Source organism: Rhinoderma darwinii, chromosome 4 (assembly GCF_050947455.1).
Source record: "Rhinoderma darwinii isolate aRhiDar2 chromosome 4, aRhiDar2.hap1, whole genome shotgun sequence".
Taxonomy (NCBI): domain Eukaryota; kingdom Metazoa; phylum Chordata; class Amphibia; order Anura; family Rhinodermatidae; genus Rhinoderma; species Rhinoderma darwinii.
The window spans coordinates 339,594,135-339,614,310 of record NC_134690.1 but is presented as its reverse complement, the minus strand read 5'-3'; the positions used below and the strand labels follow the sequence as shown (position 1 = coordinate 339,614,310).

General features: G+C 38.0%; 1 protein-coding gene across 8 annotated transcripts in view; it reads left to right on the top strand.

Annotated features, from left to right (window-relative positions):
* SYNE1 (spectrin repeat containing nuclear envelope protein 1) overlaps positions 1 to 20,176 on the top strand; it is a 498,487-nt gene that overhangs the window by 401,020 nt on the left and 77,291 nt on the right. For all 8 annotated transcript variants that reach the window (XM_075862881.1, XM_075862877.1, XM_075862879.1 and 5 more), the window contains 15 exons: positions 221 to 353; positions 800 to 982; positions 1,845 to 1,994; positions 2,533 to 2,709; positions 3,119 to 3,274; positions 6,025 to 6,180; positions 10,460 to 10,630; positions 11,355 to 11,488; positions 12,408 to 12,612; positions 14,439 to 14,621; positions 16,081 to 16,227; positions 16,322 to 16,476; positions 17,390 to 17,537; positions 18,843 to 18,937; positions 19,189 to 19,423. In XM_075862881.1, coding sequence (XP_075718996.1) covers positions 221 to 353; positions 800 to 982; positions 1,845 to 1,994; positions 2,533 to 2,709; positions 3,119 to 3,274; positions 6,025 to 6,180; positions 10,460 to 10,630; positions 11,355 to 11,488; positions 12,408 to 12,612; positions 14,439 to 14,621; positions 16,081 to 16,227; positions 16,322 to 16,476; positions 17,390 to 17,537; positions 18,843 to 18,937; positions 19,189 to 19,423 — 2,428 coding nt within the window. The remainder of the gene's footprint in view (positions 1 to 220; positions 354 to 799; positions 983 to 1,844; positions 1,995 to 2,532; positions 2,710 to 3,118; positions 3,275 to 6,024; positions 6,181 to 10,459; positions 10,631 to 11,354; positions 11,489 to 12,407; positions 12,613 to 14,438; positions 14,622 to 16,080; positions 16,228 to 16,321; positions 16,477 to 17,389; positions 17,538 to 18,842; positions 18,938 to 19,188; positions 19,424 to 20,176) is intronic.

Sequence of the window (20,176 nt, the reverse complement as noted above, 5' to 3'; positions counted from 1 at the left end):
AGATACTTCCAAGCTAAAAGCTAGGACGGTGCACTCCTTAAAGCTATGGGTGTGCATTCTTTGGGGGTCCCAGTTCACTGATAGTTATAAGTAAAGTTACACGTTAAATATAAGTTTCCACTCTAATATATATATATATATATATATATATATATATATATATATATATATATACATATACATATACATAAAGCTTATTTAGATACATTACTCCTTTCAGATATAAAAATGAGTCTGCCGAGCTTCTTCACTGGTTGCGTTCTGCAATGGATAGGCTGGACTTTTGGACTGAACAATCTGTCACTGTCCCCCAAGAATTGGAGACTGTCAGGGATCACCTAAATGCTTTCTTGGTATGTATGCTAAATGATCTTGTTCTATACATATTGTTTCGAAAATTAGAATACAACTATTCCACTAGATGCCAGGAATAAGGAATGAATATTTATCGAGGTGGTTGGAGGAAAGGTATCAATCACTCCCCTCTTTCATACTGTTTCTGTAGTCTAAATATAAGCTCACCCGAATAATGTATGGTAGTGCCAGGCTTATCTTTCAAATCGAATTGCTCTAAATGATATTCTGTTGACCCTCACATAAGAAGTTAATTGCCAATTTGACTAAAACTACAAAGTTGCTTCAATGAATCAGCAAGTGTTTAGTTATTTTATGTTATTTCATTCTAAAATCTTACCAATAGTTATTAGTGCAGAAACATTTCTGAGTGGGATAGAGCATTCAGAAACTATTTTCCATAGAATGCATCGTTTATTTGTTTTTTGCCATGCTTTAATTATAGGAATTCTCCAAAGAAGTTGATGCCAAATCCTCATTAAAATCCTCCGTCTTGAGCACTGGAAATCAGTTGCTTCGACTGAAGAAAGTGGATACAGCGTCACTCCGTTCAGAACTTGCACAAATAGATAACCAATGGACAGAGCTCCTCACGCACATCCCAGTAGTACAAGAGAAACTTCATCAGGTAGGCTGGAACTATTCTTGATAAAAAAATAATATGTAATTGTCATTTACATTGACATGATCATCCTATGGACCTGAGCCAATCTCCCGACATCCAGGTTTTCCTTAGTGTGCAAATAAGGATAATTTTCTGCCACATAAACCATGCTTTTCTTGTTACATGACATATCATAGCCAGGTCCATACATACAATATGTATTGTCCTAAGACACTGAATACGACAGGTTACAAGCATTGCACTCAAGCTTGTATTGCTCCAACATCCCCCACCACATTCCTTTTTTGTTATTATCTTTACTAGGACCAAATAGAAACCAACATAGACCAAGCATTAAAGGTGGATCTCTAGGATCCCTCTGAAGCTAAATTTGCACCACATTTGGTGTTTATAACCAACCTGAGGGTTTGTAATAATACCACTGAACCTTTAGACAGACATATTCAACTGTATGCCTATACACCTGCATACGTCTGCCATAAAGAAAAGCCGTATGTGGAGGGACATATAGAATGTTGATTTCAGACCACCGCAGACTCTTTCTAGGCAATGTAACTAAGCTGTAGTCACAGATGAAAGCTCTGTCCAAGGGAAACAGAAATATAAAGGAAGCCAACACTAGAAAATAAATAGTCCCCAACTGGACATCTGATAAAAGAGAAATAAGTGAATATAATTACCTGGTAATTACTTAATAATAATTTACTTTTCTCATAGTCTTTTATCAATGTACATTGTGTGGCTATAAAGTAGATATCAGTGGAGCATAGGGTCTTTTTGGAGTTCATAGTAACAGATATTCCTCCTTTACTGAATGACTGGGATGTGGATGAAGAATGCACTTACTTTATATTTTATATGGCAGCTACAAATGGACAAGCTTCCTTCAAGGCATGCGATCATTGAAGTCATGACTTGGATCTCTCTGATGGAAAATGTTATCAAGGAGGATGAAGAGAATATCCGGAATGTCGTGGGCTGTGAAGCCATTCATGAATATCTTTTGAAATATAAGGTGATGCCTGAGAAAAGCTGTGTACTGCCCAGTGTTAAATATATATACACAGCATGTTCTTTTATATACAAACTACTCTGAATATTGTCAAATGTTTGACTGTTGTTTATTTTTTATTATATAGATTGGAATATTCACAATCTAGACTGGTGTCAATTAAATAAAATAGCTTCTTGTAAAATATGAAAAATGAAAAAATTAACCTATTGAATGGATGTTGCCGTAGATTTGCTGTGGATTTCACCCTTGCATTGCAAAGGGTGATATATGTAGCCGAGATCTGCAGCGACCCATAGTGTATTTTAAAATTTTAAAGCATGTCTTAAAATCTGCGCAGATGTTTTTTCCACCATGTGTAAATGAGGTTTTGTAAAACCCCATTTACTAGCATGCTCAATCTGTTGCGAATGCTCACAGCAGATTTCACCCTTTTCAATGTAGAAGGGGTGAAATCTGCGGTAGTGGGTAGCCTTAAAGTATAGAAATGACTTGTATGTATACATTTTATAGAATTTGACATGTAATTCTTTCGTTTCAGGGGTTTAAGATTGATATAAACTGCAAGCAGCTAACAGTGGATTTTGTGAACCAGTCTGTGCTTCAAATCAGTAGTCAGGATGTGGAAAGTAAAAGAAGCGACAAAACAGATTTTGCTGAAAAGCTGGGGACTATGAACAGGAGATGGCAGATCCTGCAAGGCTTAATAACAGAAAAGGTAATTGTTTCACAAGGGGTCTCTTAGTTGCTCCATTAAGGCTGGGATATTACAATGTCACAGTTTTGCTGCGATTTGCGGCAAAAAAATTTATTTCAAACCGCAACGTGAAATCCCAGCCTCAGGGAAACTATAGGACTTAAGTACGGCTGCAGGACGGATGGCACCCTGCTAAGTCATACCTGCTCACTAAAGCTTTGACTGAGCGTTGGGTAACAGGGTTCTAGATGCCATTGCAACCCCCTACTGTTGTCTACTGTCAGAAAATTAAAAGAAATCCAGACTTCTATGGCACGCATAGAATACACAAAGTGTAGCACAGCAGTGTGCATCACATCATTTTATACATATAGGTGACTTTTCACTTTCTCTGTTTATCTTTACATTTTAACCTTTTTTTTGTTAATAGATTCAGATGCTTGAGCGATTATTAGAGTCATGGACAGAATACAAAAACAATGTGCAGACTCTGAAATCTTGGTATGAGAAGCAAGAAAAGAAGTTGCAGAAGCAACAAAGCATTGGTGATCAGGCGTCAGTCCAGAACAGCCTGAAGGAATGTCAGGTAACTCTAGTGACCTTCTAGGTGTAGGTTGTATTTAGGTACTAGCATCTCACATACGGAATATGTAACTATTATATATGGAAACAGGCTCTACTCACTTGTCATACATATTTTCATACATTATGTTGTTAAACAGTCCTTCATATTTTGGTGGCCAATTATTAACCAATCACATATCTAAAACATAAGTCACTCCATGCACATTGCTCAGCAGGACACACTCCTGTAGCCATATAGATGGTTATATATGGTAAGGAAAGGATTTCCTTTTTCCTCATGTTGTTTTTTTAAAATATAAGGATGCAACACACACTAGTAGTTTACTAATTGTTTGTGAGTAAATGTATAATAGTAAAACAACATAAAAATGTAACTTCCAGTATAATAGAGTTAAAAGAATATGCATTCCATGTCCATACAATGCATAGATAATACATACATTTTAACGGTAGTCCTCTGATATCTGTAGTTATAGAACATGTATCTCTTTCATAAGCTTTTTCAGTACTGACCAGAAGATGTCTCCATAGAACTGATGTATGTAGGTAAACTTTTAGGAAAGTAGTATATGCCTAACAAAATCTCTACCAAAACTTTATTAATTAAAAACATACATTATGTTATCTGTTCGTTACTCTGATGCCACAAAAACTTGGACATTACATGAAGATCGGCAATAAAGCAATGAAAAATCTGTTTTAATATAGTGTGCATACTGATTTGTGCAAAGTTCCCTAGAGTTCTGCCAGAGTGCATTGGCTTCCACAGCAAGATCATAGGATGAGAAAACATTTACTTTGCAGCACAAAAATAAAAAAATTTTCGGAGAAAAAATTAGTAAAATAAGATGAAGTGGAGGAAAAATGATTCTAACATAAACTCCGTCATAGAATACATGACCCTGTGGCGATGTTCCTCTACAAAACACTTAAAAGTCAGATTTTTCTACTTAAAATTATCACATTCCTATCAATATTATAAGAATATATACAGTGAAGGAAATAAGTATTTGATCCCTTGCTGATTTTGTAAGTTTGCCCACTGTGAAAGATATGAACAGTCTAGAATTTTTAGGCTAGGTTAATTTTACCAGTGAGAGATAGATTATATAAAAAAATAAAATAAAAATCACATTGTCAAAATTATATATATTTATTTGCATTGTGCACAGAGAAATAAGTATTTGATCCCTTTGGCAAACAAGACTTAATACTTGGTGGCAAAACCCTTGTTGGCAAGCACAGCAGTCAGACATTTTTAGTAGTTGATGATGAGGTTTGCACACATGTTAGATGGAATTTTGGCCCACTCCTCTTTGCAGATTATCTGTAAATCATTAAGATTTCGAGGCTGTCGCTTGGCAACTCGGATCTTCAACTCCCTCCATAAGTTTTCGATGGGATTAAGGTCTGGAGACTGGCTAGGCCACTCCATGACCTAAATGTGCTTCTTTTTGAGCCACTCCTTTGTTGCCTTGGCTGTATGTTTCGGGTAATTGTCGTGCTGGAAGACCCAGCCACGAGCCATTATTAATGTCCTGGTGGAGGGAAGGAGGTTGTCACTCAGGATTTGAAGGTACATGGCTCCATCCATTCTCCCATTGATGCGGTGAAGTAGTCCTGTGCCCTTAGCAGAGAAACACCCCCAAAACATAATGTTTCCACCTCCATGCTTGACAGTGGGGACGGTGTTCTTTGGGTCATAGGCAGCATTTGTCTTCCTCCAAACACGGCGAGTAGAGTTAATGCCAAAGAGCTCAATTTTAGTCTCATCTGACCACAGCACCTTCTCCCAATCACTCTCAGAATCATCCAGATGTTCATTTGCAAACTTCAGACGGGCCTGTACATGTGCCTTCTTGAGCAGGGGGACCTTGCGGGCACTGCAGGATTTTAATCCATTACGGAGTACTGTGTTACCAATGGTTTTCTTGGTGACTGTGGTCCCAGCTGCCTTGAGATCATTAACAAGTTCCCCCCGTGTAGTTTTCGGCTGAGCTCTCTCCTTCCTCAGGATCAAGGATACCCCACGAGGTGAGATTTTGCATGGAGCCCCAGATCGATGTCGATTGACAGTCATTTTGTATGTCTTCCATTTTCTTACTATTGCACCAACACTTGTCTCCTTCTCACCCAGCGTCTTACTTATCGTTTTGTAGCCCATACCAGCCTTGTGCAGGTCCATGATCTTGTCCCTGACATCCTTAGAAAGCTCTTTGGTCTTGCCCATGTTGTAGAGGTTAGAGTCAGACTGATTATTTGAGTCTGTGGACAGGAGTCTTTTATACAGGTGACCATGTAAGACAGCTGTCTTTAATGCAGGCACCAAGTTGATTTGGCGCGTGTAACTGGTCTGGAGGAGGCTGAACTCTTAATGGTTGGTAGGGGATCAAATACTTATTTCTCTGTGCACAATGCAAAGAAATATATATAATTTTGACAATGTGATTTTCTTTTTTTTTTTTTATATAATCTATCTCTCACTGGTAAAATTAACCTAGCCTAAAAATTCTAGACTGTTCATGACTTTGACAGTGGGCAAACTTACAAAATCAGCAAGGGATCAAATACTTATTTCCTCCACTGTATATATATATATATATATATATATGTGTGTGTGTATATATATATATATATATATATATATATATATATATATATATATATATATATGTGTGTATATATATATATATATATATATATATATATATTCTACATTGTAATGTTTTCCTTTCTTTCGATTCATTCCAGGAACTTGAAGAAGCTGTCAAGGCCAAAGAAAAAGATTTAGAGAAGGTCGGGCAAAATGGAATTTCCTTACTCCAGAATAAAAAAGAGAGAGCCACTGCGATAGTTATGGATACCCTCAGTGAACTAAATCAGTCTTGGGCAAATTTGGACTGTAAGGTCAGTGTTCTGATTCTTATGTGAATATTCATAGACAGGAAGCTTCTAAGACAAGTGAGTCATGACAAATGAACTGTACTGAGACCTGTGACTTGTACACTGGGTAAAGCCTGCATGTGGTAGGCAGCGAGTGCCATTAATTTTTTTAAATTTTTTAACATGACATGGGTACTGATCGCTCCATCCTGAACAAACAAAAAATGCTCACGTTATGTTTTGAGCATTCTCAATACATTAGTAATCTTACAGTGATCCTGAGTTACAGTCTGTATTATAACCCATAACTGTATTCACAATCCTGATTCCTTCAGAGTTAAAATTCCCCGGCATTTCTTGCTGACTCGATGTCTGCACAGAGTTTTTCACTTTTCGAAAATGTAGTTTTTAAACCAGGCACTGTATAGTATTCTTATAAGGAAACAGCGACTTGGCCCATTGCATTATAAGACTGTTAGGCTGTATTCAGACGAGCAATGTAAAAATTGTCATCGTTTTTTCAGGGAAAAAAATTACAATTTTACATCAGAGTTGAATCAGTATTATGTCAAAGTGCACTCCGTATATAATTTTTGAACGTCAGTGATCATCGGTTTTTCACGTCTGTCAAAATAACTTCCTGCTTTTTCTTAGCATCTCCTCGCAAGTCATCAGGAGAAAAACGGAACGCACTCGGATAGCATCAGTGTTCGGTCCGTTTTTTTCACAAACATAGACTTGAATGAGAGAGTCTAATGCGAGAATCAGACCAAACTAGTACATGCTGCCATTTTCTCTGCACAGACCGATGGTCCGTACAGAAAGTCAGACATGAATGGGACAGTGTTCAGTCCGGGTGCTGTCACTCTGACAGCACCCAGACGTGAACATCTCTCATCCGAATAGACCCTTAGGGTTATGTTTAACAAGTTTGTTGTAAATCAGGACAAAATAAGTAAAGAAATGTATTTACGAAGTATAATTTAATCGTAAAATGTTATAATGTGAAGATACACTTAAACTCTTTCCTTTTGGGATTAGTGAGTATAAAAAAAAAAATTGGACATTTATGAAAACGCTAATTTTTTTGACTGCTCAAGCTGCTCTCATAGTAAGGAGTTGATTACACTTCCCGGAAGTCTTGAACTTTAGATCATTGAATTTCTGGGTGATTCCTGTGCCATGAACTTACATTGCTTCCTAAACAAATATATTCTCCCACTCATGTTCTGCTCTCAGATAGGGCAGCAGAAATCACCTGACAGGTTCACTTTAATCCAGGGTGCAATGTTAAAGCAGTGATCTGACTAAAGGGGTAAATCTACCATTTAGTTTCTGCAGTCATATTTATAATCAAGCCCAGTGTACAGTGTCTATAAGGTGGCGATGCCCTGATTTTGATGTAGCAAACATAATATATATTTTTTAATTCTTTATTTATTTTCTTATAATTACAGAGTGGTACTGTACAAAAATAGCAAAACAACAATATCACACACTAGGCACAGAGGATACATGGAGGGGAGAGGGAAAGACAGAGGGGGAATTTTTTTTAATAATTGAGGCTTAATCAAAAAGAAACGTATACAAATAAACTAGACCATAACCATAACCAGGCAGAGTAGGACGTGAGTCGCTAGGGCTCATCTCAAACGTATAAGTTTGCGTGACCAATCATAGTTATTGTGAAGTATATTTCTGTATGAAATCTAATTCATATAGATAAGTTGCACAGAAGGGGAGTCAAAATTTGTGGTATTCCCCAGGACACATATAAACGGGTCTAATGGTACAATTCAGTTTAATTTACCTTTAATTACAGATAACCTACTAGTCCAATACTTCCTAACTGTTGGCATATCCTCACCATGTACAGCAAATTGCCCTTTTCCACCTTATACCTGTGCCACCAGGGGAAAAACTAAATCTAATTTTATGTTTAAATAAAAAGATGGTGTATAGTGTAGCCTGTGAACTAACATAAATTGTACCTTTTGTGGTTAAAATTAGGTGATGAATCTTGAATAGACCGCAAGGTATTTTGCCATAATTCATCAGAGAATTTTCACAAATCCCGTTACCAGTATGGGGAATAAAACAAGTTTGGTCCCATTAGACCCAATCAGAAATAGCTGTCATCAATCTGTTCGTACTTTTGTCAACGGTTTGGCGTCGCAGTTAAGCAGAGATATGGGATGATACAACAGGACATCCTTTCCCTTTTTGGGTATTAATATTAGTGGACATTGAAGGGGGCAAATCACCCAACTCAAATGAAGCATCTAATTTATTTTTAACTCAATTAATAAAACCCCCTTATTCATAGCTGATTCCTTTAGAACTGCTATCAGTTCTTCCATAGAAATAGGGGCATCATGTTTCTTCCTCTGAGCCGTGGTTAGTTTTGAAAAGCTAATCCTAGCAAGGTAAGTCTCAGGGTATGTTCACACAACTTATTTTCAGCCGTTTTTCGGGCTGTAAACGAGCCAAAAAATGGCTGAAAATACGTGGTCTCAATGCCTCCAAAAATATGCCCATTGATTTCAATGGGAAAAATGGCGTTTCGTTCCCACGGGGCATTTTTTTACGCGACCGTTTGTAAAAACGGCACGTAAAGAACTCCCTGTAAAAAAAAAAGTACATGTCACTTCTTGAGCCGTTTTTGGAGCCGTTTTTCATTGTCTCAATAGAATAACAGCTCCAAAAACGACCGTAAAAACCACATAAAAAAAATGCTTAATGCATAAAAAAACGGCTGAAAATCAGAGGCTGTTTTTCCTTGAAAACAGCTCCATATTTTACAGCCATTTTTTGTTTAGCGTGTGAACATAGCGTCATGTTCCCTAGATGTATAAAGTTCTGAAAAATATAGTAAGAGTAACATAATTTCACTTCAGAGGTGGATAACGTAGGTATTATCCCTCACGTGCAATGCAGAGATTTCGGCATATTCCAATTGCAACTCTCAAAAAGAAAGTTGTAACCGCTTCTTCTTTTAATATACAAAGAAACCATCTAAGCAATAAAAAATATTTTATAAAAGCAGAAACATTTTCTTGATATACTGTACTTTTGAAGAATTCATGTTCTTCTACGATATTTCGTGCTTACAGTCTTCTATTGGACGCCACTTGTGTCTATCAACTTTATAGGAGAGCTCGGTTTGTATTATAAATTGAAAGGAGCAGCTAAAATGCTAGTACTGCTGGCTGTTTTTAGGTCAGGCTACCCTATTCTTCTTTCCTAAAACATCAATACCTAGCAGCATCTAGCTGATAATTTGCCATTGATATTACTAGGGAGCACACAGCATTAGTTATGCCAATAACTTATATTACATACAATACCATATAAACAGGGCTTTAGGCTCATCCTTTATTGTTTGCCTTAGCAGAAGAAAGAAATAGACAGCACTCACGTCTCAATGCAAAAAAGTTTGGGATTTAATCCGGTCATGCAACGTTTCAGCTCCGCAGTGAGCCGCCTTCTCTCAAGCATATTGTACATCTTCAACTTTTTTTGCATTGAGTCGTGAGTGCTATGTCGTTCTTTTGCTGATCCTAATGTGCGGGCCATTTGGACGGAGCCCATGTGAAGACTTGCACCACGCATCCCACTATTATTTTTGTTTTGGATGCTGGCGCTTTTTTGTACTCATTCTTTGCCTGGTCATTTTTTTTACTGCCCACAATATGTTTACTTTATAAATGTGGATTCACGAAGTTTATATTTGCAAATGAAATTTAAATGAAAATAATCACCTGTTTCTGCTTTACAGAGACTGCACTTCTCTTGAGGACATTATTGCTTTATCGAAAATTTAATTCTTGACGTTTTATTCTGATATTAATTTTGGATAGCAGTGTTTTAAAAAAATATTTTATGTTACTCTTCTCTATACCTCAGCTGTTCCCTCTAAAATTTGCCTGCAGAGTTTTAACATAAAAAATTTAACCGGCTGCGTATTGTAATAATAAATAGTTTTTTTCTCTTTAGCTGCCCTCTCCATACGGTATTTTGTTGTCTCCTTTGTACCTGTTGGATTATATTCAATCACAATTATAAGACAAATTATTGCCAGCCAAATCTCTCTGAAGTACAATGTACTTTTTGGTCCAGTCACTTCTCCTTTGTGGACTGAACAGCAGTGTAAATAACCAAGAACAGGGGGACTGAAGTTACAAAAGCTTAATGCTACCAAAAATTCAAATCTTTTGTTCTTCCTTTCGCCTAAAGCCATGGACAAAGAAGAAAAAAGCAGAAGAAAGTCATGTTTGTTTTATGTCTCTATTGTTTTTCTTAGGTGTGTCAGCTGAAGATATTGTTACAGTCGGTACTTGATCAGTGGAGCATTTACAAGGAGGTTTATGAAGAGCTAAACAGCTATTTGATGGAAGCCAGGTATTCCCTGTCCCGCTTCCGGCTCTTGACAGGATCCATGGAAGCTGTGAAAGTTCAAGTGGACAACCTGCAGGTGAGAGGGACTATCGGACTATTAGGGGAGAATTTATCAATAGCTTTGTGCCTGTTTTTTTTTACAAAAGCCAGAAAATGGGCATAATTTTGGTGCAACATCAGGTGTAGATTTCATTTTCTGACTTTAGGAAGTCCAAAGGGCGCATTTTAATTAAGTTGGCGCAATTTACTCCAACACAATTTTTTCTTCCAGACTGGCGGATGAAAATATTTGCGTAAATAGATCTAGTCAGTCACTACAGGCTGTAATAAAACATGAATAAGGGCAGGAATTTTTAAAGTTATTATGGGAGCATTCCTGCAGCTGAATGTAGAGATTCTGATACCTGTATTTATTCTGTTACCTAATATGTTGTGTGAAAATTCCCCATAAATAACTGTTTTCATGCTTTTTTCCAACTATATTAATGCCAGTTGAGGCTTAATGTTTAACCTCCTTAGGCCGCTATCACATGGTTGTAATATAAGCACATTTTAGCATCTGCATTTGGACCATAATACCCAGACCTCTTGCAGTTCTCCTGAACCGGACTTAGATCGCTATGGTGTCTTTAGTCCAGTCTAGTAGACTGAACCTAAGTAGGCTGACCCTAAGCATCATATCCCTACGGTTATTTTCCAATCTTTGGGATTGTAAGCACATCATTATTTTAGTTCTAGCCAAACCTCTCCCCTTTTTTTGCTTCCATCAACTGTTTTGAGTTCTTGTTGTGCATTAACAGAGTCTACAGGAAGAGCTGGAGAAGCACGAGGCCGTTTTAAACAAGTTTGGTTCTGTAACCAACAAGCTCCTAAATGAATGTAATTCTTCTGTGGTAGAAACACTGAAGAGCACTTTAAAAGAGGTCACTACAAGGTAAAAGCAAATTCTATTTAAATCACATTCTTCTTCACTCCAAGCACTTCAGCTACTCCTTCCAAACATCACTGAAAGTCTGGATCAATGTATACGAACCTCTTCAAACACAGGTAAAAGTAGGGCCAACTATTCTAAGACAGTGAGATGCTTTCGTTGACATTTTACTTAGATAGCTAATTCCCCAGGCTCTTTTAAAAAAAACATAAAAGCAGTGCTTTGTGTAGCATTGAAAAACTAGTAATGCTGGGAAAAACAGGTAGAGTTTGATGTCCTTCTGCATTAAATTGGTTTTCTGGTTTAATGTAAATACATGTGTTTTTTCCATGATTTTATTGCCATTGTGGTATTCTAAAACAACCATTCCAGTAAAGCTGCTGAAAAAAACACTGGTATTTACGTGCAGTACACCCTAAGGCTGGGTTCACACGACCTATTTTCAGACGTAAACGAGGCGTATTATGCCTCGTTTTACGTCTGAAAATACGGCTACAATACGTCGGCAAACATCTGCCCATTAATTTGAATGGGTTTGCCGACGTACTGTGCAGACGACCTGTAATTTACGCGTCGTCGTTTGACAGCTGTCAAACGACGACGCGTAAATTGACTGCCTCGGCAAAGAAGGGCAGGGCACTTCTTTGCAACGTAATTTGAGCTGTTCTTCATTGAACTCAATGAAGAGCAGCTCAAGATATACGAGCGTCACAGACGCCTCGTATATTACGAGGAGGAGCATTTACGGCTGAAACGACGCAGCTGTTTTCTTCTGAAAACAGGCTGTCATTTCAACCGTAAAAGCCAGCTAGCGTGTGAACATACCCTTAGTGGTTGTTCAGTAGTATTGATGCATAATCTATAATATTTATTAGCATTGACTGACTAATGGATTAATATTATTATTATTATATGTCTTAAGATGGAATAGTTTATTAGAGGATATCGCAGAACAACTGCACTCAAGCAAGACTCTACTCCAGATGTGGCAGAAATACAAAGATTTCTGCATTCAATGTACAAATAGCGTTCAACTGCAAGAAGATCGCACCAACCAGTTACTTAAGACCGCCGCTAACAAGGACATAGGAGATGAAGAGATCACTACCTGGATACAAGAATGCAGTGTATGTACTTTTTTTTACCTCGTGGGTACATAAGAAATTGTTTATTTTTCCCATTCACATTGTATGCACTCATTTTATACACAATCATGATGCAAACATCGTGTGTATATATACATATATATATATATATATATATATATATATATATATATATATATATATATATATATATATACAAGTTTGCTATTAACATTGTTTAAAAATGAATTCCCCTCCCTGAGATCTCGGAAACCGACACTGCATATTCAACATGCCAATTCAGCTTACTGTACGGACAAGCCGCCTATATAGATATCTATATATGCAGCTTCCGCTTTGCTCATTCATGGAGACAGTTGACTACATAGAGATTTAGAACTCCTTTAATAAACGTATGTGAATAAATATAAATGTATTTAAAAGGAAACACAAAAGTGTAAATTTTCCTTTACGTGCACTATTGCAACTTTACGTTTCGGTATTTTTAAAAAATCTTTCTATGTTTGTAAAACACAATCCAAGATTTAGGCCTCAATCACACGGACATGCCCGTAATCACGGCCCGCGATTGCAGGCTTGGCCGGCCGCCGAAGTATGGGAGTACGGCCTGTAAAACGCAAAAGATAGGACATGTTCTATCTTTTGCGGTACAGTTTTACGGCACGGACACCTATCCGTAGCAATACGGAAAGGTGTCTGCGGCCAAAAGAACTGAATGGGGCCTAAGGCCGAATTCAGACGTTTTTCATGTCCGAGTTGCCCCCGTGTGAGTCCCGTTTTCACCGATCCCTTAATACTAGAGTCTATCGAGAGATCCAAACAAACGGCCGTGTGAATTGCCCCATTGAAATACATGCGTCTGTGTGACGGTCGTTGTCTTAACGGCCGTCACACGGACGTATACTACGGTCATCTGAATTCGGCCTTAGGCTGGATTCACACGAGCGTGTGCATTATTTTGCGCGTGCAAAAGGTCAATTTAAGCTCCGTGTGTCAGCAGCATATGATGCGTGGCTGCGTGATTTTCGCGCAGCTGCCATCATTATGACACTCTGTTTTTATGTTTGTAAACAGAAAAGCACGTGGTGCTTTTCTGTTTTCATTCATAGTTTTGACTACTGTAGCGCGCATCACGCGCGGCAGACGGAAGTGCGTCCGTGTGTCGTGCGTGGTTTTCACGCACCCATTGACTTCAATGGGTGTGTGATGCGCGAAAAAGGGCAAATATAGGACATGTCGTGAGTTTTACGCAGCGGACATACGCTGCGTGAAAATCACGGACAGTCTGAACGCCCCTATTGACTAACATAGGTCCGTACGTTCGTCTGAATAAGCCCTTAGACTGAACCCTGCTGTAGTAAGATGTCTCATATTTTTTATGAGGCGCACGCTATGAGCTAGCGTAGATTTCTTCTTTAATTCACGCCAATTTTTTAATGTAAATTGTAGTGTTTGTCGGGCTACAGTAGCCACACCCCCTTATTCCAAGCTCCAAACACTTTATTTTAGAAAAGTGCCATAAAAGTGAAAACAGTAGCACATTTTTGTGCAAAACAAGCGTGTGCCAAGATGTGCGACTTTTTACTTATGATTTATGAAAATTTGTGCAAAATGAAAAGGGGAGTAGTTACACATAGGAACCAATTAGGTTCTAGCTTTCATTTTTCAGAAGCTTTTTGGAAAATTAAAGTAGCAATCTGATTGGTTTCTGCTCCAAGTAATGTCTGAAAGTCACCTAGTAACGGTAAAACTCATTTAGACAGGTTTATGTTTATTGAGATCAGAAGATTGGTAGGTCAACATTCCTTCTGCCTCTTCTCTCATCGTATTTTTTATCCCTCATTCAGGTTCTTTTGAAAAACTTGTGTGCTGCTAAAAGTTCATTGGCTGTTCTCCAGGAGACAGGAGAGCAGCTTAAACAACAGGTAGATTCATCTGCTTCCGCAACCATCCTATCCGATCACCTTTCCCTGAGCCAGCGCTTGTCAGTATTGGATCAGGCACTCCAACGCCAACAGGCAATCCTCCAGGTATACAGTTTTGTTAGAATGTATATATGTGTATGAACATATCCTTTATTTTGCTTGATGGCATGCCTAAGTACTTTTTACGGTTTGACCATTTTGCTCCTTAGAAGCTCAGGGACCTCTCTTGATCACTTTTTTTTTCATGCAGAACCACAGTGCATTAACTTTTTCCTGTATAAAGGACCTTTTACATGGGTCAATGATCAGGTGAACGAGCACTCGTACGAATTCTCGTTCCCGATCATTACCCTCATCAGGGCCGCGATCAACTGACAAACTAGCAAATTCTCATTTGTCGGCAGATCAGATCTTTATGCGGCCCAAAAAAATTGTTGCTTGACGGAAGCACGTCTCCCCGTGTATTAAGGGGATGTGCTCCAGACAAGATGCATACGTTTAAATGTAGCAAACAAGCCCCGATCGACATGGCACTTATTTTCCAGGGGAAAATTTGCCTGTGTAAAACCACCTCAAGAAATATGGAAGATAATAGAATTTCTGTGGCTGTAGTTAGCAAGACCTAGTGTTGTATCTACATGTGTACCCACAAGGGGTTATCAGCAGGTGGTCAACTCCTTAAATAATGAAATAAAATATTAATATGTAAAGGTGCATTGATTTAACATGATTCAATACACTAAGCTCCAGGGTCTGATTATGATATACAGGTGATATAAAACAGTATCTATTAGCATAAGGGCTGAGCATTTTCTGAACTGTGGTGGAAGTAAGGGCCTGTTCACATCACCGTTCATAGTCGACTACGCTATTGTTTCCGTCGGAAAACCGGAAACCAGCCGGAATGGTGACGAACGGAAAACATTAGCGATGTCTCCGTCACCATTGAGATCAATGGTGACTGAAACGGAAGCTGTGCTGTCAGTTTCACTTTCCGTTGCGGGGTTCACCCGACGGAACCCCGGAACGGAAATGAACGGTGATGTGAGCAGGCACTAACTTATATTGTTTAACTTGATAGTAACTGAGTGAATTTACTTAGAGACTCCATTCCTATCCTGGATCCCCAGCCTCCCCATGACCATCTTCGTGACCACTTCTATAAAAAGATTAGACATAACATGTGCGTCTGCCTCCCACAGGCCATGGCCAGAACTGGTGTGCAATGACTGAACATGTTGCATATCAAACAACTCTGTAATGATAAATGTTCATGTGGAACTCTCTTTAGGATACACAGCTGGAAGGTGTATGTAGTATTAAACATTACCTTTACCTAAAATTACCAAAATGTTACCTAAAAAAATTATTTACATTTAGTGTTTAATATTAATTTCCATGCAAAGTACTTTTGCGAAAGTTACGTTTAATCAAAAAGAAAATGACTTTTATGCATTGTAAAATGCAAAAGATAGGACATTAGGTATTATACTTGCAAATATATTCTGTACTCTACTATATAAGAACATGATATCTAACAAGACATTACTGGTTTTTGCTCCAGGCGGGTGTCTTAGATTATGAAACATTTGTGAAGAGCCTTGAAGACCTTGAAATGTGGCTTCTAGAAGCAGGAGAAGTTCTAAATGGACAGGACCCGAACCGATCCTCAGACCTCTCCACAATTCAGGAGAGGATGGAGGAACTCAAAGTAAGCAAGTTTACAAGGTTATAGTCCTTGGTTATGAATGAACACCTATGTAGGATGGATTGGCTCACCGTTCTATTATATTTCTTTGTTGCAGAGGCAGATGTTAAAGTTTAGCAGCTTGGCTCCAGACTTGGATCGTCTCAATGAGTTAGGTTACCGTCTACCACTAAACGATAAGGAAATCAAACGCATGCAATGTTTGAATAGAACGTGGACAATGGTCTCATCTCAGACAACAGAAAGATTCAGGTAAGATTAATAATTATATATTGCTTTATGGCATTGATCTCTTGTCCGTTTTCTTGTTTTGTCTGGAGACAAGTTACATACACACAGGTTGTAGTTTCATCTCGACGACCAGTTGTGACTGTAACCGTTCAAATAAAGTATTCTGATAAAATATTATAATCTAGAGACATATCATTGAAAATATAATTGAAATATAAAAAACATTGTCAGATTTCCATTTCTTCAATACTTCCCCCTTTGACGTAGTTGCGATTTGCTCAATAAAAAAAAACTGCAGTGACAGTGAGTGCCATGGTTATTTGGCTCTGGGCCACAATGGCCATATTTGACGTGAACATCTGGATACAGTGACTATATATGTTGAAGAAACATGCAGTGAAAGTCATCTTCTAATCCAGTCCGGTTTTACTCATACGCATTTGATGGACATTTGCAATACAAGCACTGCAAACTTTATGTCAAACATATTGATATATTGAACAGGATAGCGTAGCCTTAATTTACTTCAAAATTATTGGTTCACATGGTCTTTGATGGATTGGTTTATTTTATATAAAAAAATAAATTATAACCGTTGAAAAATGATTAAACTGAGACTTTACAAAGCTATGAACCATATTGTAAGCCTGGGATTTTAGTGGCAGTGTTACATTGGCAAATTCTGGTTAATGTATTTTTATTGCCTTATTATTGCTTAAATTTAACTGGATTTAGTTGCGCATGTGATATTTATAAAATTATAAAAATTATATTTATTTTTTTTAACACAAAATATAACTAGAACTGGCTAAGTCTTTCTATGTTGTATCACTTTATAATTTACTGTAGGTCTATTAGTCAATTGGTTCTTCTAGAAAACTTTCAGAATGTTGGACTGACACAGAATAACCTGCATGTTTTTGTTTTTTTACAGCAAATTACAGTCATTCCTACTACATCATCAGACCTTTTTGGAAAAATGTGAAACGTGGATGGAGTTCTTGATCCAGACAGAGCAGAAACTTGCGGTGGAGATCCCTGGAAACTACCAGAGTCTTTTAGAGCAGCAGAGAGCACATGAGGTAAGCAAAATGAGAGAAGACAGTTATACAAAGGGCCTGTACACATCACCGTTCGGGTTCCGTTCATCGGTTCCATTCAACCTTTCCGTCAGAGAAAGCCAAATGGAAACTATAGCTTTCCGTTTGCATTACCATTGATTTTAATGGTAATGCTTCCGATTCAGTTGGTTTGAGTTTGTTTCCCTTCCGTAAAGTTTCCATTTTTTTCACGGAAACAATTCCGCAGTCGACTAACCTATTGTTTCCATGAAAAAAAAAAAAAGCGCCCCTGAAAAGATCCACCTTTTCTCCTGCACTTCTCTCTATGAAAAAAAAAAGGAAACTTTACGAAACGGAAACAATGTGAAACCCACTGTATCGGAAAGATTACCATTGAAATCAATGGTAATGCAAATGGAAGCTATAGTTTCCGTTCAGCTTTTCGTTCACCGGTTCCTCTGACGGAAAGGTTGAACGGATCCTAAACGGTGATGCGAACAGGCCCAAAGTAAATGTTCCCTTTTATCAATATTTTATCGTTCACATGTAGAATTAATCTACTTTAAAAGTTGAGTAACTTTGTAAATACATTGTATTACTTATACTGTACTCATTTTTAAATACGGCCTTTATTATAGTCCCGAGTGCATTCAAAATTTTGCAGGCTTCGGAGCTGAAATCTCTCAGCATTCCTTGTTATCTTAATGTCCTAAACTTCTGTTTTTTATTATGGGATGTGTAGTCTTTAAACCAGGAATAGTACGGAAAAAAATATTGTCCCACTACATTATAAGAGCTCAGCTAAGCTGTTAGGGGTGTGACTGTTTCCAATAGCAGTGTGCCGGCTTGTGAAGGCAGTCCAGACTATAAAACAGGTTGTAACTCGTGACTGGTGAAAAATAAGTAATGCAATGTATTTACTCAACCTTCATTTCAATTTAAGTAGACTCTTTAGCCCATTAAAATCTGCAGAACTTTGTAAGGATTGACGACAAGAGCTGACTATCTATAAAAGTTTGTTGAAATATATGGTTGTACCCTCTTTCTAAATGCCATCTTCTGCCTTTCTCTGGGATTCTGTGACAATGTTTTGACAAGAGGTGGGCATTACATACCGGTTTTAGTATATGGAATTTCTGATGAAATGTTATACTGCCTGTCATAAAAGCATTTCCCAGAGTGGCAACGTCTTAATTTGGTGACAGGTCAGTTAATGTCTGGGGCACCACATGCCAAATCCTCCACTTCTGCATATCTAGCAAACCAATGCTACACTTTACGGAACATATCCGTGACAGCCATTAACCTGTATTTTTCCATTGTCAGCTATTTCAAGCCGAAATGTTCAGCCGCCAACAGATTTTGCATTCAATAATTGCCGATGGACAAAGGCTTCTTGAGCAAGGACAAGTGGATGATAGGTACAGAATCATTACAAATGTATTGAATGTGATAGCGTTATCAGGTCTTTTTACGATTTTATGTCATTTCATGGGCCTTCAGTAATAAGACTCTTATGTCTTAAAAGAGAAAAAGGCATTTTCTGAGAACAAAAAAAACTCCGTTATTACACATAAAATCATTATGATTTTACCTAATGAGTAAACGGTAGAACATTGTTGTCAGGACTCTTTGTACACATTATCCTAACCCTGTCACCTTGATCTCATAGGGATGAATTTAACCTTAAATTGACCCTGCTGAGTAATCAGTGGCAAGGAGTAATCCGTCGTGCTCAACAAAGGAGAGGGATCATTGATAGCCAGATACGTCAATGGCAGCGTTACAGAGAGATGGCAGAAAAGCTGCGCAAATGGCTGGTGGAGATGTCCTATCAGCCAGTGACTGGCCTGGGAAGTATCCCCATACCACTCCAACAAGCCAGAACCCTTCTAGATGAAGTACAGGTATATGATTGTCTTTGTTTAAATCAGCAATCCTATCACATACAGGAAAGTAGGATTTTGGGCCCTACATACAGTATATGTTTCTTCCACAAACAGTTTTAGTACTTCAGTGTTCAAACTACAGGATAAACCAGCATCTTTTTCATTGATCTGAACAAATATGGTTTCGATTATTATTTAAACCATGGGATGAACAAAAGCACTATCAGTGCACCTAGACCTCCATGCGGTTTAGCAGATTGAGCAATGAATTTGGCCTTGGATAGTTGTCAGTTTTGTTATAGCTACTGTATATTGTATCCTGCAGATAAAGGTTACAGTGCTCATTACAACACCCGTTCATACCTAATAATACCTAATTATTTACAGTTGGCTAAATTTGGCAGCGTGTGGGTTGAAGCAATAAACAAGTAAATCAGTATTGATCATTTTTGCTTATTTTCAGTTGTGACCTTATAACATTGGTCATTATTAGCATAACTGCAAATTAGGCTTTTTTCAGAAAATTTTATACATTAAGGGGTTTTCCCATAATCAATATTTATCACCTACAGGATAGGTGATAAATATCTGATCGGTGGGGGTCCACACCGATCATGAGAACAGGCCTACAGTACCTTGCCGTTCCTGGGGGCCCCATATGAATGGAGTGGTACTGCGCATACTTGGCCACTGCTCCATTCATTTCTATTGGACTGTGGAAGGTCGCGCTTAGCAGCCCCATAGAAATTAATGGAGTGGTGGTCGAGTATT